The sequence below is a fragment of the Haliotis asinina genome, chromosome 8, assembly GCF_037392515.1.
Source record: "Haliotis asinina isolate JCU_RB_2024 chromosome 8, JCU_Hal_asi_v2, whole genome shotgun sequence".
Classification (NCBI taxonomy): Eukaryota; Metazoa; Mollusca; class Gastropoda; order Lepetellida; family Haliotidae; genus Haliotis; species Haliotis asinina.
The window spans coordinates 37,090,675-37,108,787 of record NC_090287.1 but is presented as its reverse complement, the minus strand read 5'-3'; the positions used below and the strand labels follow the sequence as shown (position 1 = coordinate 37,108,787).

The 18,113-nt window shown below is 41.7% G+C and overlaps 1 protein-coding gene across 1 annotated transcript in view; it reads left to right on the top strand.

Annotated features, from left to right (window-relative positions):
- The first annotated feature begins 462 nt into the window (after positions 1–462).
- LOC137294439 (potassium channel subfamily K member 12-like) overlaps positions 463–18,113 on the top strand; it is a 59,821-nt gene continuing 42,170 nt past the window's right edge. The window contains exon 1 of the mRNA XM_067825449.1: positions 463–1,489. Within this exon, the coding sequence (XP_067681550.1) occupies positions 1,150–1,489 (340 nt within the window). The 5' untranslated portion in view covers positions 463–1,149. The remainder of the gene's footprint in view (positions 1,490–18,113) is intronic.

The window sequence follows — 18,113 nt, the reverse complement described above, 5'->3', positions numbered from 1 at the left end:
TTTCGTCCATCCATTCATTCTTTTACCCACCATCCATTCATGCACACATACCCCACTCATAGCTCATTCCATTCATCCTTCCTGCCTGTCATCTACCTCGCGTTTTACAATTCCGTCACATAAGCTGTAATTATTTTTTCAGTGTGTCAAGGTGCGATTATCATCAGTTGATGCTACAAATAAGCAACTGCTTTGATGAGGATGTGTCCTTCCCCACAGTTGACATGCATCTGCTGTCCCGATCATCCACTGTTTATATTTTGATTGCATTCTTCCCGTGGCAGCGTTGCCGTTATTACAAGGCCCGGCGCTGCCACCAAAAGTAGCTAGTGTTTAGTGATGAGAGTTATTGTCGCACATGTTGCAGTGTGTGGCTGATCACCCCGACAGTCAGGCAGGCTGTCAGTGAGTCTGATGCCAGCCTATGCTGCAGCCTCTCTCGCTCAGCCTACCAGATATTGACGATAATGCCGAGTTGTACGTATGCACTCCTCGGTAGTGACAACTGACAGAGCCCGGGCGATGCCGAGTCATAAAGTCGAGATCTGTAACGGACATACCTCCATCGCTGGAACTTGTCACAGAGAGACGGTCAATGTCCACCAGTGATATCCAGAGGACCCGTCATGAAGAGATGCAGAGGAACAGCAAGGACTGAGTATACGGAAATGGGGATAATTGAGAGGGGGCTCTGACAGTCTCTTGAGAGACCCATGACCTGATTAGGAGAGTGACGTTGCAGAAGCGGTACGGGATGAGATACGGGTGTTTCGCGACTTCACCTGGAGTAATTGTTTGTGTTCATCATGGTAAGGTTTAACCGGGCACCTGCTGAAATGGCCGAATGAACTCGCTCCTGTTAATACTGCAGGGTATTGTAACAAGCGACAACATTTCTTCTGAAAGTTCTACACGGAATGGATCGAAGAAGGAAATTTAAAATGACTAGATGACACGACACAAGATTCAGTTTTGATACGATGGACAACGTTTATGTAATTTTACCTGGCAACCTGTCACATGTTTATCTGATATATGTTTGTTTTTGTTGACAACGCGACGGCGTGACGACATCCCCCGAGATCCAGGTGTGTGTATGTGAGGATCGGAGCGGGGGCGTGGCGGGTATCAGTCCGGGAGTGTAACAGCATGAGCCGGCCGGGGAGGAGAGGGTGTTGTGCTCTCCTTCATCTACGGGAAGACAACGCCCGTTTTGTCCTACTGTTCGTGGTGATGGCTATGTACATGTTGGCAGGTGCCGGGATATTTATGTTGTTGGAGGCTGAGAATGAAGCCACGGAGAGGAAGGATTACCAGGATGCGGTGGATACCTTTTTGACCAGGTACCCGGAAGTGAACCGGTCCCAGCTACAAGCTCTCCTGGACCTACACGGACGGGCCGAAACAGCTGGCATAGTGGGGGACAAGCGGCCACGTTGGGACTTCCCCGGAGCGTTCTACTTCGTTGGCACCGTCGTCTCTACCATAGGTAAGTCTTTAAAGATAAATAACACTGACATGCACGTTATATATCCCACACGCCTCCAGTGATGGATTTACATAGGCAGTGGGGGTGAAGAGGAGGCAGGGATAAGTGTTGTGTGCATCTCTGTTAAGACACCCGGTATATCTAGGAACCTCCATCAATATCACGTCCCCTACCTCTCATCCCGACACCCCCCCCCCCCCCATGCCTTCACCCCCACCCATTTCAATGCCCTATCCATACCAAGTTTCGAAACACCTGTCCATCCCCATCCCCATTAATACCCCACCCATACCCCAGTTCAATCGTGTTTCCAAATCGCTGATCAGTGTTATGACTTCTGCATACTCCGATGGGTGATCGGTACTGTTGCTTTATGGATGCTCTACTCAACACGGAGGTAAAATTACTAAAGGTATCTCCATCCCAGCTGCTGCATCTGCTTGCATAAAGACACCTGTCACCATGGCATCAGGACCATCTACTACATGTACTGGAGACAGATACATTGTTGAAACACACGATCTCACATATAACCAACACTTGCAGCTGGTGATCATGTATAGATACTTCACTTGAAACCGTTATAAAAGTGTACCGAATAGGGGAACAAATAGATACATTTGCCACTGACATGCGCTTATTGAAATTGAAAACATTTCACATTCGTGTACTCTTACAGGAAATAGATTTGCCATTTACGCTTATATATATATTTGCCATTGATATTTTGTTATGACTTACATGTTATATGCTAATGCTTGTACGTGGAGAGTTCATACATACCCTACCACTATCCAACTTGTACAAGAGATTACCTACATACCCCGCACCGAAACTATCCAACTAACACAGGAGACTTCGTACATCCCCCACCATATCATAGTCCAACTTGTACAATAGGCTACCTACATGCCCTGTCTGCCGCTATCCAACTTGTAGAAGGGACTCCGTATATTCCAAGCCCTGCTAATATCCAACTTATGCAAGGGACTTCCAGTATAATCTACCACGCCACTATCCAGCTTATACAATAGACTCCGTACATTCCCAGTCCTACTGATATCAAACGTACGCAAGAGGCTTCCAACATACAATGTACCCTGCCACTATCCAACTTGTATAAGAGACTCCGTATATTTCCACCCTTACTAGTCTCAAACGTATCCAAGAGGCTTCCAACATACAATGTACCCTGCCACTATCCAACTTGTATAAGAGACTCCGTATATTCCCACCCTTACTAGTCTCAAACGTATCCAAGAGACTTCCAACATACAATGTACCCTGCCACTATCCAACTTGTATAAGAGACTCCGTATATTTCCACCCTTACTAGTCTCAAACGTATCCAAGAGGCTTCCAACATACAATGTACCCTGCCACTATCCAACTTGTATAAGAGACTCCGTATATTTCCACCCTTACTAGTCTCAAACGTATCCAAGAGACTTCCAACATACAATGTACCCTGCCACTATCCAACTTGTATAAGAGACTCCGTATATTTCCACCCTTACTAGTCTCAAACGTATCCAAGAGGCTTCCAACATACAATGTACCCTGCCACTATCCAACTTGTATAAGAGACTCCGTATATTCCCACCCTTACTAGTCTCAAACGTATCCAAGAGACTTCCAACATACAATGTACCCTGCCACTATCCAACTTGTATAAGAGACTCCGTATATTTCCACCCTTACTAGTCTCAAACGTATCCAAGAGACTTCCAACATACAATGTACCCTGCCACTATCCAACTTGTATAAGAGACTCCGTATATTTCCACCCTTACTAGTCTCAAACGTATCCAAGAGACTTCAAACATACAATGTACCCTGCCACTATCCAACTTGTATAAGAGACTCCGTATATTCCCACCCTTACTAGTCTCAAACTTATCCAAGAGACTTCAAACATACAATGTACCCTGCCACTGTCAAACTTGTATAAGAGACTCCGTATATTCCCACCCTTACTAGTCTCAAACTTATCCAAGAGACTTCAAACATGTACCCTGTCACTGTCAAACTTGTACCAGGGACCATCTACATACCCAGCACCGCCACTATCCAACTTGTATAAGAGACTACCCACATGTTCTCTCTACCACTACCCGGCTTGTACAAGAGGCTCCGTATATTCCCAGCTTTACCAGTATCCAACTTGTACACGAGGCACCTGCAATAAATGCATACAGGAAATGAAGATGCCGATCATTGGTCCCCAGCGGTCACTTCAGTAAAAGCCATAAAAGTCAGATGTTGTCTATAAGTAATCCAGCGTCCCCCGACTTCCGCGTGTTGCCATGGCAACATATTAACGTTCTTCCCGTGTTTAAACAATTGGATTGTGCCTCGTATTTGTAGTTCGTTAACAGCTATATAAACCTGACACAATAAAAGCTTCCAATTCTTAGTATCTACTTAGTGATGCATCGCGAAGAGGGAATTGCGGATATTGATGTACTGCTTTTGCTCTTTTTAGGAGTACAAGTGTGTGATCTAATAGCAGCAAATAGCCCTGCTTGTTTATATTCTATTTGCTTCATAAGACTTGCAAATGATATGCCGAATCCTTATCATAATGACGATATCGACTGATGGCAGTTAGCATACCATTTCAGAGGTTTCATCTCCTTATCTTCTGCTTTCCTTGCGCAAAACATTCAACACTCAAACTCCTTGCGGACGTTAGATCGGTGCGTGGTAATGGCGAACTTGAGTTGCTGCGGTAGTAACACGCCATTATGTGTTTTAATAGATTATTTAAGGATAACATATCGGATGGATCAGCTCTTTACAATCTATATAATGTCAGTTGGAGTAATTAATGGTGTTGTGTGCAATCCAGTATCCGGATTAGTGCTGCTGTGATACAGCTGTGACATTGCTGACTGAAAGCACCGCGGTGGTATAGGGGTACTATTGCTGATATTAGAACTGTCCTTGGCGGTGATATAGAGGTATTATTGCTGATATCAGCACTGCCCTGGTACAGCGGTAATACTGTTGAGAAAAGAGGCGCATAGACAAAGTGGTATTATTGCTGATAACAGCGCCAGCACTGCCGTGATATAGAGGTATTATTGCTGATAACAGCACCGCCGTGATATGGAGGTAATATTGCTGTTAACAGCACCGCCGTGATAGGGTAATATTGCTGATGACAGCACCGCCGTGATATAACGGTAATATTCCTGATGACAGCACCGCCGTGATATAGCGGTAATATTGCTGACAATATCAGCAGCTCGATGTAGTTGTAATGTTGTTGATAACAAAGCTGCTGTGATTTAACAGCACTATTGCTGATATTAGCACTACCCGATACATCTGTGTCATTGCTGATAACAGCGCTACCGTGATATAGCGGTAATATTGCTGATAACAGCACCACCGTGTACTATTTTTAGACAAATGCACGATTACCCATCCGCTCATCATTGAGAAATGCATTAGCAACTGCACTTCAGTGAGTAAAGTACATTTCATAATATTTAAGTATTACAGTGTCAGTATTTGTTGTCACTTGTAGCAGAACGCCCCGTCATCAATTACATTGAACATAAAGTACCTGCTGAGCACAACCCAGCTCCTCACATACAAATGGTTATGACCCTCATGAACAGCCATAAATCGTACCACCACAAATAACATAGAAACTGAGTGTGACTGTTTGAATACTCACTAACCCGATCCTTAAGGGTGATCAGTAACGAATGGCCGCCTGTAGTGGTGTTTTATCAGTCCAGCAGATCAGGATCGGATCGTTGACCCCTGGCATTAGGAAAGTCGTTAGATGCTGACGGAGTGCGCCATGCTATATTTGTCGAATCTGACCTCTAACTTATTCAAGCACCGATGGAGTACTGTAAACAGGCAACGATCACCGTAGCGGTGTACGAGTTCAAATATCGTGTAAAATGTCGACTTGAATAAGTACAATTTGACTCTACACAAGAACGTGACTGACGTGACCTTGATCTAACATGACCTTGTTTGAAGAAACTTGGTGGTGTGACTGGAGACGTGTTTACCCAGAGACCATTTTTCATTCGAAGATTGTTGTTTCGGATGATGAAAGAAACACTCTTTTGATTATTCTTTTATTTGAAATGATCTTCTTCCATGGGAATATGTTGCAAATCAGACGTCTTCGGCGATATGCCAGATGCAGAGGAATGGCTGGAGAAGTCTTCATGTCCTCGAGATTGTTCCGGGGACATAGCTTTGTATCGATGGTGGTTTGTCAATGTGTCACACCGACTGTGGATATAAGATGGGCAATTTGGTTTACTTTCTGCCGACATCCGCCTAATCATATTTCAGTATTGTTTTCAGGCATAAAAACGCGTATCGATGTGCCCCTTATTTATGCTGTGATGTGTACTGATGAGACCGTTATTCAAGTTGTGCATGTCGGCGTGTCCTTTATTCAAGACGTGGCGCGTATTGACGTGTCCATTATTCAAGTAAGTGATACGTATCGACGTGTCCATTATTCAAGTTGTGGCGCGTATTGACATGTCCTTTATTCAAGAAAGTGTCGCGTATCGATGTGTCTTTTATTCAAGAAAGTGGTGCGTATTGACGTGTCCATTATTCAAGTTGTGGCGCGTATTGACGTGTCCATTATTCAAGATGTGGTGCGTATCGACGTGTCCATTATTCAAGAAAGTGGTGCATATCGAAGTGTCCATTATTCAAGTTGTAGCTCGTATTGACGTGTCCATTATTCAAGAAAGTGGTGCATATCGACGTGTCCATTATCCAAGAAAGTGATGCGTATCGACGTGTCTATTATTCAAGATGTAGCGCGTATCGACGTGTCCATTATCCAAGAAAGTGGTGCATATCGACGTGTCTATTATTCAAGATGTGGCGCGTATTGACGTGTCCTTCATTCAAGAAAGTGGTGCGTATTGACGTGTCCATTATTCTAGAAAGTGGTACATATCGACGTGTCTATTATTCAAGATGTGGCGCGTATTGACCTGTCCTTCATTCAAGAAAGTGATGCGTATCGACGTGTCTATTATTCAAGATGTGGGGCGTATTGACGTGTCCTTCATTCAAGAAAGTGGTGCGTATTGACGTGTCCATTATTCAAGAAAGTGGTGCACATCGACGTGTCCATTATCCAAGAAAGTGATGCGTATCGACGTGTCTATTATTCAAGATGGGGGGCGTATCGACGTGTCCATTATCCAAGAAAGTGGTGCATATCGACGTGTCCATTATTCAAGATGTGGCGCGTATTGACGTGTCCTTCATTCAAGAAAGTGATGCGTATCGACGTGTCCATTATTCAAGAAAGTGGTGCGTACCGACGTGTCCATTATTCAAGAAAGTGGTGCGTATTGACGTGTCCATTATTCAAGTTGTGGGGCGTATTGACGTGTCCATTATTCAAGTTGTGGGGCGTATTGACGTGTCCATTATTCAAGAAAGTGGTGCGTATTGACGTGTCCATTATTCAAGAAAGTGGTGCGTATTGACGTGTCCATTATTCAAGATGTGGCGCGTATCGACGTGTCCTTTATTCAAGAAAGTGGTGCGTATTGACGGGTCGATTATTCAAGAAAGTGGTACATATCGACGTGTCCTATATTCAAGATGTGGGGCGTATCGACGTGTCCATTATTCAAGAAAGTGGTGCATATCGACGTGTCCATTATTCAAGAAAGTGGTGCGTATTGACGTGTCCATTATTCAAGTTGGGGGGCGTATTGACGTGTCCATTATTCAAGAAAGTGGTGCGTATTGACGTGTCCATTATTCAAGAAAGTGATACGTATCGACGTGTCTATTATTCAAGAAAGTGGCACATATCGACGTGTCTATTATTCAAGATGTGGCGCTTATCGACGTGTCCATTATTCAAGAAAGTGGTGCGTATTGACGTGTCCATTATTCAAGTTGTGGGTCGTATTGACGTGTCCATTATTCAAGTTGTGGGTGGTATTGACGTGTCCATTATTCAAGATGTGGTGCGTATCGACGTGTCCTTTATTCAAGAAAGTGGTGCGTATTGACGGGTCGATTATTCAAGAAAGTGGTACATATCGACGTGTCCTATATTCAAGATGTGGGGCGTATCGACGTGTCCATTATTCAAGAAAGTGGTGCGTATTGACGTGTCCATTATTCAAGTTGGGGGGCGTATTGACGTGTCCATTATTCAAGAAAGTGGTGCGTATTGACGTGTCCATTATTCAAGAAAGTGATACGTATCGACGTGTCTATTATTCAAGAAAGTGGCACATATCGACGTGTCTATTATTCAAGATGTGGCGCATATCGACGTGTCCATTATTGAAGAAAGTGGTGCGTATCGACGTGTCCATTATTCAAGAAAGTGGTGCGTATTGACGTGTCCATTATTCAAGTTGTGGGGCGTATTGACGTGTCCATTATTCAAGTTGTGGGGCGTATTGACGTGTCCATTATTCAAGAAAGTGGTGCGTATTGACGTGTCCATTATTCAAGATGTGTCGCGTATCGACGTGTCCATTATTCAAGAAAGTGGTGCGTATTGACGCGTGCATTATTCAAGTTGTGGGGCGTATTGACGTGTCAATTATTCAAGAAAGTGGTGCGTATTGACGTGTCCATTTTTCAAGAAAGTGGTACATATCGACGTGTCCTTTATTCAAGATGTGGGGCGTATCGACGTGTCCATTATTCAAGAAAGTGGCGCGTATCGACGTGTCCATTATTCAAGATGTGGCGCGTATCGACGTGTCCATTATTCAAGAAAGTGGTGCGTATTGACGTGTCCATTATTCAAGTTGGGGGGCGTATTGACGTGTCAATTATTCAAGAAAGTGGTGCGTATTGACGTGTCCATTTTTCAAGAAAGTGGTACATATCGACGTGTCCTTTATTCAAGATGGGGGGCGTATCGACGTGTCCATTATTCAAGAAAGTGGTGCGTATCGACGTGTCTATTATTCAAGATGTGGCGCGTATCGACGTGTCCATTATTCAAGAAAGTGGTGCGTATTGACGTGTCCATTATTCAAGAAAGTGGTACATATCGACGTGTCCATTATTCAAGAAAGTGATGCGTATTGACGTGTCTATTATTCAAGATGTAGCTCGTATCGACGTGTCCTTTATTCAAGAAAGTGGTGCATATCGACGTGTCCATTATTCAAGTAAGTGTCCGCGGAACCATATTTCAGTATTGTCTCCAGGCATAAAATGTGTTACAGGGACAAAAAATGTGTTCGTTTTTCAATCTTTAATCTTTGTTTCATGGTTCAATGCTTTTTAAAAAGAGCAACTTAAGTGTGGCTGCGGCCAAGGACCATGACATATGGTAGTGTTCATGTGAATGGCTGTCTGCTACTACGACGACGACGATGACGACGACGAATGATGATGTCGACGACGATGATGATGACGCCGCCGCCGATGACGATGGTAATGACGACAACGAGGTGGTGGTGGTGGTGGTGGTGGTGGTGGTGGTTGTGGTGGTTGTGATGATGATGATGATGATGATGATGATGATGATGATGATGATGATAATGATGATAGCAGAAGCAAAGGAAAAAGTTATTTGTCCATGACTAGAGACAGTTTTTACATTAGATACACAGATCAAATGTTTGGAGTCGGATAATTCCATTTATAGTGAAGAACAGATGCCGGCCCCAGAGATAACTAAGGTTCGATTAAGAGTACCATTGGTATGCAAGGCAGTGAAATTTGAAAGCGATTCGTTGTTTGATTAGAAGCCAGTGTAGACCACTGTCGATAGGAGAGTTGTGGCTTGACTTTAGAAAGAGGAAGAAGCAAGCCGAGCAGCAGCTTTATCTCGGATACGTTAAAATCGGTTGAAGGGCAGTTTTGCATTTAGAACTACACAAACACTCCAAACACATGCAAGTCTTGAATCTATATTATAATGTTTAAATTGTTTCATAGGTATTGACGTGTCCTTTATTCATGTAAATGATGCATATCAACGAGTCCTTTATTCATGTTGTGGCGCGTATTGACGTGTCCATTATTCAAGAAAGTGGTGCGTATTGACATGTCCATTATTCAAGCTGTGGCGCATATTGACGTGTCTGTTATTCATGTTGTGGCGCGTATTTACGTGTCCATTATTCACGAAAGTGGTTGTATCGACGCGTCCATTATTCATGTTGTGTCTGTTTGATACCATCATGGCTTTTGCAGCGATGGTTCTGGAAACTGATCACGACCATGTTAGTTACATTATATGTGCTAACGAGATGTGCCATTTAATATAGACGTATCAAGTTAACATTTACACACAAACATTAGTTTGATGCTGTCGATGGCAGCGAAATGGGTCAGACTACAGCTGAGATCCATATTTCACGATCCCCTATGATGTATGCAGTAATTAGTAAATAAAGTACAAACAGATTGCTAATCAGAAAAATCCCCAAAGAGCGAACTTTTGTGCTGGAACTCTGTAGTGCCAATGTGCATTTGATGAATAAAAAACAGATATAATTACCATGGTATATGCTGCAGGTTGTGATAATACTGGATAATGTGTTATATTAGCAGGGAGCCGATGTGCATAGCGTGGCAAGTTGTTTACCGGCTAGCGAGTCGACCGGCTGTTTCGTAATACAGGCTTACAAAAGGTTTACTGTTACGGTATACGTAACATCGGTGTTTACACATCTGTTACGTGTGTTGTTAATTTTCACGGCTGTTCTGGTCCTCACTTCGTTGTTTGGTTTCTTTACAAACTGTATTAAAACGGCGATCGGAAAGGAAATCACGGAAAAATACACATAATTATAACACATACGCACGCATGCGCACACACGATGATCACAATTACTTCGCCATCATGGATCTAATCAAGGGCAACACAGGATGTTTGAAGTAGCGTTTGAAGAACACATGTACAGCAAATGTGCACGTCGTAAGAACAAAATCTGTTAGAAATGTACAAAGGGTTCCAAAGTGTCATGAATTGGATAAATTTGGTCATTATGACTTTATTCAAGTGACTCTATTTCCCATATTCATTAAAACAGCATGGGTGAGGCGTCAAGCAACAAAAACACACAAAACATTCTTTACTGATTCATATTTGGTCATTATGACTTTATTCAAGTGACTCTATTTCCCATATTCATTAAAACAGCATGGGTGAGGCGTCAAGCAACAAAAACACACAAAACATTCTTTACTGATTCATATTTGGTCATTATGACTTTATTCAAGTGACTCTATTTCCCATATTCATTAAAACAGCATGGGTGAGGCGTCAAGCAACAAAAACACACAAAACATTCTTTACTGATTCATATTCTGTTTAATCGATCAATCAATCTTTATTCAGAACTGAAGACCACATATACAAAGTACAATACATTGATAGCATATACAATGTTAACAGCTGAATAGATTTCTCGTCATAGTATGATTTATAAGCAAATCGATATTTTTAAGTGACATACGATTGGCAGTTGACAGTAGCTGGTTTGATGTGTGTTTTGACGGGTTATTTTACTTTTGTTCGTGGCGGGTGATATTGCAAGGACAGGAGATGCCAGCAAACGGGTCCTTTAATATCGTTTTCAGCGATTTTGAGATTTTTACACTCTTTGGAATCTGGTTTGGTAAATAAAAGAGGGTGTGAATATCCTTGTCATGATGTTTCACATTGGACAACAATGTGCAAGGCTAGGTACGATTGGAATCGTCTACCTCAAACAACACAGAACGTGCATGTTTGACCCAAAAACTCTGCATAACAAAAAACAAACAAACAAAAAAACAAACCCATGAAATGATCACCCAGAAATGATCTTAAACTTGTAGCTAAGTATTAATAAACAAACAAGAAATAATAACTCAATGGTTTTGTAGCAAATACCATTATAAATTCTAACCTGCAGTATTTGGCCACCTTTTTCATTTCAGGAACATCGGATTATTTTATGGCTTTGAACGAATCCAATTTTCGAATGTAAAAATTCCTTTTCGTTGCAATTTAATTATGCTTTACCAGTATTATCGACCGTTTGAGACAAAATATCTGTTCAGTCAGTATGGTTTGAAACAAAAACAGGATGTATTTCCATCCAACTCGGCTTGTGTTTTGAAAGGAGGGGGCACGCAATTAATCTCGAGAACCTCCACCACGTCTAGTAAACGATTTAGTTCTTTTTGATATGCCCTGGGGCATTTTATTGTTTCTTTTTTTATTAATGATTCACACGTCGCGTGAACCAGATCAATTGCTAACGCTTAATTTCGCTTTCAAATCTGTCCTGTTAACAGTTAAGCCTTCAAACAGTATCGCTATTATACGATCTTCTCTCAAAAACATGGGAGTCGTTTGCCGTAGCGTAACAGAACATACTGAATAAGATTTATCTGTTGATCGCAGGGCTCAAGCGAATGGCTCGTTTATCATTGTGCTTATGCGCTTCTCTCAAGGGAAAGTCTAGCTTTTCATTGTGCGCATACGTTGGCTCTGATTGCTGGTCTTAAAATGCCAGTACGTTTTACCTTATGGCGTGTCTCACTGTGCCAATACGTTTTATCTGATTGCTGGTCTCACTATGCCTGTACGTTTGACCTGATTGCGTGTCTCGCTGTGCCGATGCGTTTTATCTGATTGAGGCTCACTATGCCAACGCGTTTTACCTTCTGGCGTGTCTCACTGTGCCAATAATTTTTACCTGATTGCTGGTCTCACTAAGCCAGTACGTTTGCGGTGATTGCGAGTCTCAATAAACCAGCAGGTTTTGCCTGATTGCTCGTCTCACTGTGCCAAGACGTCTTACCTGATTGCTGTTGTCACGGTGCCAATACGTTTTACTTGATTATGTGTCTCACTATGCCAATACGTTTTACCTATTTGCTGGTCTCACTGTGCCAATACATTTTACTTGCTTGCGTGTCTCACTACGCCAAAACCTTCTATGTGATTGCTGGTCTTACTAAGCCAGTGCGTTTTACGTAATTGCTGGTCCCACTGTGCCAGTACGTTTTACCTTATTGATGGTCTCACTATGCTAATACGTTTTACATGACTGCGTGTCTCACTCTGTCAATACATGGGACCTCATTGCTGGTCTCAGTGTACAAATGCCTTTTACCTGTACCAGTACGTTGGACTTGATTGTTGGCATCACTATGGTGTAAGCGATGGGGACACGTAGATACTTGCGTAGGTCAGGTAGACACGTCATGTATTTACCAGTCGATGACTTCACAAGCTTGATCATCTTCAGAAAAGAAAGAAGACCTCTGAAACGTTTATGTTATATTTGCAGATGCACTCTATCGATGTCAATGCAGGAGAGCTATGAACATTTCGATATATGTAAATCATTAAATCATGTATAGTGTTACTTCTCAACCTTTGAATACCGTCGCAACGTATTAATGATACATACATGATAGTTTTAGATACATACCACATTCACGGTTACAGTATTCGATATGGTTTACAGGTGATATCATACCGGGCATGACACTATTCATACAAATAAGTCGATATTCCCTGTGGAGGTCAAACACTTGATTACCTCGCTTGCGAAATATAAATGAACTCCAGTCCTCATCGTTGTAGATGTAGAAGCATTAAGATGATTGACGGGACGTTGGCGTCGATATGATGACAACAGCTTGACCCTGTGCAAGGCTATAGCCAGTGGTCAGTATGGTCACAGTTCTCACCCCAACACCACCATCAGTCATTATCGATCTCTCTCTAATATGATTTACCCCTCAGAATATTGATATTGTGCTTTCGGATGAGCAGAGCACATGGTTAATAGGTGTAAGACAGTTTGTATTAGCCCTCAAACCCTTCACTTGCGTGAAATATTCATGTCAGTAGGACAACGCTTGTCCAATAACTTCACTGTTGCGTATTTATTCAACTCTGGGTGTTGTAGCAAAATCAATACTTGGAAAGCAGACTGCAATAACGGTATTTTCTGTCTCGGCGATGTGATTTAGAATAACAACCTTAGACCAGTCCATGTTATTCGGCCATTCAAGTGTGAGGTCAGTCGTCAACTGCGTGTCATGTGTACCTTCTATAGCTGGTGTTGGACCTCTCCAGCATCAGGGCGCATGGTGCGAAAAGCACAGTCTTTACGTCTGGCGCAAGCAGAACATACACACGTTTGTTAATCTGTATATGAGATGCAAGATTCTTTGGTAATCTGATTTTTCCGAAGGTTTCTGTAAGTAAATATTTTCTGACACTCTGTCTCGGACATGTTTGGTCAGAACTGGGTGAGATGGCCGTCTTGGTTACTAATATTAAGTTTGATATTTATATTGGATATACGAGATACTGCTTACAATGCAACACTATAAGATACAATGGATACACAACAGAAAATGTCAAATCAGTGCAAGACAAAAAATCACCACTGCATGAAAAGGCCCAAACAGCACAAAAAAGCAAGCCAACAACGGTACATCAGGTCACAACATACGGCACACCAATTGCAAGAAACAACAGCACATGATATAACATGACGTCATATGGTACGACACAGCAATACACCGTATAACACATCACGACGCATTACCTTGCACGTAACCACAGCACATGGCACATCGCGACACAACTGCACATGACCTAATACGAGACTAAAGCATATGAAACACTTCGACAGTACTAAACTAGAGCCTATGACATACTGCGAAACTACAGCACGTGAGCTAATACGGGACTAAAGCACACGAGATCTTGCAACAACAGCACATGACATAATATGAGATTCCAGCACGACTCATCGCGAAACAACTGCACATGACTTAATACGAAGCTAGCACACTTGACACACTGCGACACAACAAAACATGATCTCAGACGGTACGAGAGCACATAACACACCGCGACACAACACATGGCCTAACACGAGACTGCAGCCCATCGCAACACAACAGTACATGACAGACAACAGAACAACGTGGCTGCTGTTTGCCATCATTTACAATAATTAGTAATATCAATTATGAATTAAGTAGAAATAATTGTCCGACTCTACATGATTGTACAGTGCGCCTTGTGGTTTGTAAACAACTTACTTATGGGCGATAATATATCAACAACTGATTTTATTCTAAAGAGCGATAATATATCAACAACTGATTTTATTCTAAAGATACTAGTCATCTTTAAATTCCTACATTGAAGTGCGATGGTCAAATAGTCGATGCAATTTAGGTAAATGTGGTAAATGCCTGATTGAGGATGATGTTCGGTATATTTTCTGACAAAAGTACAAAGCACTAGTTTGCTTCAGTTGGGAGGTTTCAATCGAACGTGCATCCGATACCTATCAATTTCATTCGAAACCCTATAAAGAAACTACAGGCTAGAAATCGAATGAACTGCTATCAATGACTTCATGTACCTCCGCACGAACAAATATGAGTAGAGAAGATTGATTTACCTGAAATACGGGTTACATGTAAATTATATACAGTATATCGAAGTAGTTCATTAATCAAATGTGATGTTCCCTTTTCATTAGTCTCTAACAACGGCGAGACTGCATCGCTGATTTAATCTTGTTTATAATCAGGTACAGGAATCAATGCTAGATCCGACAGTAGGAATCAATGCCACGCCAGACAACACAAAACTTGCTGATTTCGGGACAAAATTGTACATATCTGAACATACTTCCTCTAGAATAAGAAAAGTACCACGGCTGCAAATTTAATAGACACTTTTTAAAATCGTTTAATGATTTAAGAATTACTGTTAAGGTCCCCAGCGTACCTTCCGATGCATTTATGTAGTAGAATTGGCCTGTCGGAGTTCATGGAGTGAATGTTGTTTTCTGCCGAGTTTATCAACGTCCAGGTACTGTGACGGCGGGGGACAGCATGAATGGACTCGCACAATTTACGGTGTGTTAATGATCGAAGTGGGCGTTGGGCGAGACGAGCGAACGTTTTAAGCACTGGGCATAGAATTTATGACCTCAGGGATCCAGGCCCCGATTTCTCAAAACAGATTTAAGTCTGAGTTTTTGACTTAAGTTAGTGTTTTCACTCAATACGAGGAAACGCAGGAAAAGGCATTTCCCAGAATTTATTGAAATCGATATTCAAACGTAGTAGACAATCTGGATTTGGTGGGCAGATTACTACAGTTGTTTGGGCTTTCTATTTCTTTCTTTTTTTAAAAAGAAATCATCTGTTTTAAATTGTAAAACACTGTTTGAAATTTAAAAATAGTTTATATCGAGAATCGGGGCCTCGTTGGAATAGATCATCAGCAAGCCCTTAGCGGATTGGGTTGACAGGCGCGATGACATGGCTGACACACATCATCGTACCGAAGTTTCGTGGATCGACGCTAATGCTGCTGATCACTGGGTCGCCTGGTCCAGATTCGATTATTTACAGATCGCCGTCATATAGCTGGAATATTGTTGAGTACGACAAAGGTTGCTTGACACAGTACGTAGTGGCGACTCTGCGGTCACACCAAACAAATACCTCACAAACACTTTGCTGAATGCAAAATACACTTTGCAGAATTTCTGCAGCGGATTAGCCTATTGTCCAGCGGACATCAGCCAGCAGAGCGCAAGGTAGAGATGGGGGCCTCGGCATAAACAATACCGATAACAAATAGTAACAGCTGTTACTCTGCATGCATCTTGTCAGTATGCTGTGTCGAAGAGGAATATCTATTTCAGACTACAGCTTGTCGCAGAAGGCTGGTACTGTTATTGTCCGTGTAGGTTACACAAAACACATTACATTAAGTAAGTGAGTGAGTGAGTGAGTAAATAAACAAACAAACAAACAAACAAACAAACAAACAAACAAATACATAAGGCATGATCAGCCTTAAAGCAATATTGGAAAGAAAAACAATGCCTACTACAATCATTTTGTCCCTATAGAGACCAGTCAAAGTTCCGCACAAAATGTCACTCGCTTAAAACCACCTGTCACATTCAACGTGTCATCATGTTAAAAAAGCAAGCTCTAAATGATAAAAAATATGGTCAGTTTTAATGGATGGATGTACATTTACGACACACAAAATCATCCATTCACAGCTGACAACACTGAAGGCAACGGGAACTGCTTGTCAAAGTATGGATTCTGATCTGGTGTGGTTCAAATTGCTTGTACATTGCCAAGTGAATTCAATCATCGCGAACCGACATTACCAATACCACCTGCTACCGCTCCTAGGCAAGGAACCGCTGTTATCGTTATCGATGAGTATCTTCATCAGCTGAGAAGGTGCAGATTGGTAAAGACCCGATGAAACCATAAAGATACCACCCTTTGAACTTACATGACTCGTACTTCGCGTTAGAAATGTCTAATCAGTAGGTTTCAGGTCGGCTAAGGATGGAGACAACATTTTCCCACTTACCAGGGTAATCCTCATCAGTTATCTAATTATGTAAAGGACTTGTCGGTGAGAAGTGTGGGTTAAGGTCGGCTAATAATGACCAGTGTGTGGTAAGTGTTCAGATCGATGACACCACGATAACCGTCAGGACAATGTCATCGTGTATCTGTCTTCGTGAAACGATTAAACGTGAGCTTTAGACCAATATTTCTTCTTCTCTATCATTCACTGTGTTACTATGCTTTCCTCGAGTATATTTATTGTATAATGAGTGTATTTTACGCCACTAAAACTGATGTTGCTCTGCACTACAGCAAAGAAGTACTTCTCTACAATACAGCAAGAAGTAATGTTTACATTGCAGAGAAAAGTTGTTTACACCACAGTAGAAATGTTGTATCTGTACAGTTTAGTGAGAACTGTTGTTTGTTTACACTGTTGCAAGAATTGCTGTTTCCCTACATTGTAATATGAACTGTTGTTTTGCTGCTGTTACTAATTCTGTTTATCTGTTTCAACAATCGAGGTACATTGCAAAACCTATAGTCCTAAGGCTAAATGAGAAAAGTGAACTGTTTCACGGGCATCGGCGCTTGACTCTGATTTGTCCGCGTAAGAATTTTTTTTGCCAGTAAAAAAAAAATCATTTTGACCTAGCCGCGTCCCGATCATACATTTGTCCATTATAAGAATGTCTGTAAGAACGAGTATGACTGAATCTACAACTCATTAACACGTGCTAAACTTCCCAAGCTGTATTTCTGAGAAAAAGAAAATTAAGATTTGTTCCTCCCTCGTTACACTGTTTTCACACACACACAAAAAAACAAAACAAAAAAAAATTATAAAAGTCCTACCTCCCTCTTTACTTCTGAAAAAAAATGTGCCCGAGAAACATCTAACTTTTTTATGCAGCCTAATCAGTTTATCATCTGGTGCATGTACCGTATTGTGCTCCTCTCTGTACATTTCAAATTCTTAATGCATATGTATGATTCCATACAGCGTGCAAATAATGTACCGTTGAAGATACCGGGTAGAACCGGTCATAAGCAAACCATGCTTGTCGAAGGAGGCGACTACTGGAGTCAACGGACTTGATGTATGGAATTTATCACAGTTAAAAAAAATGCATAGGATCATAACTCATGATCTCAATCACTGGATTGTCTGGTTCAAACTTCGGAGACCGTTGGTCCTATATGCTAAGTATTGCTAAGTGCGACTTTAAACAACAAACGCAAAAAAAGAACAAAA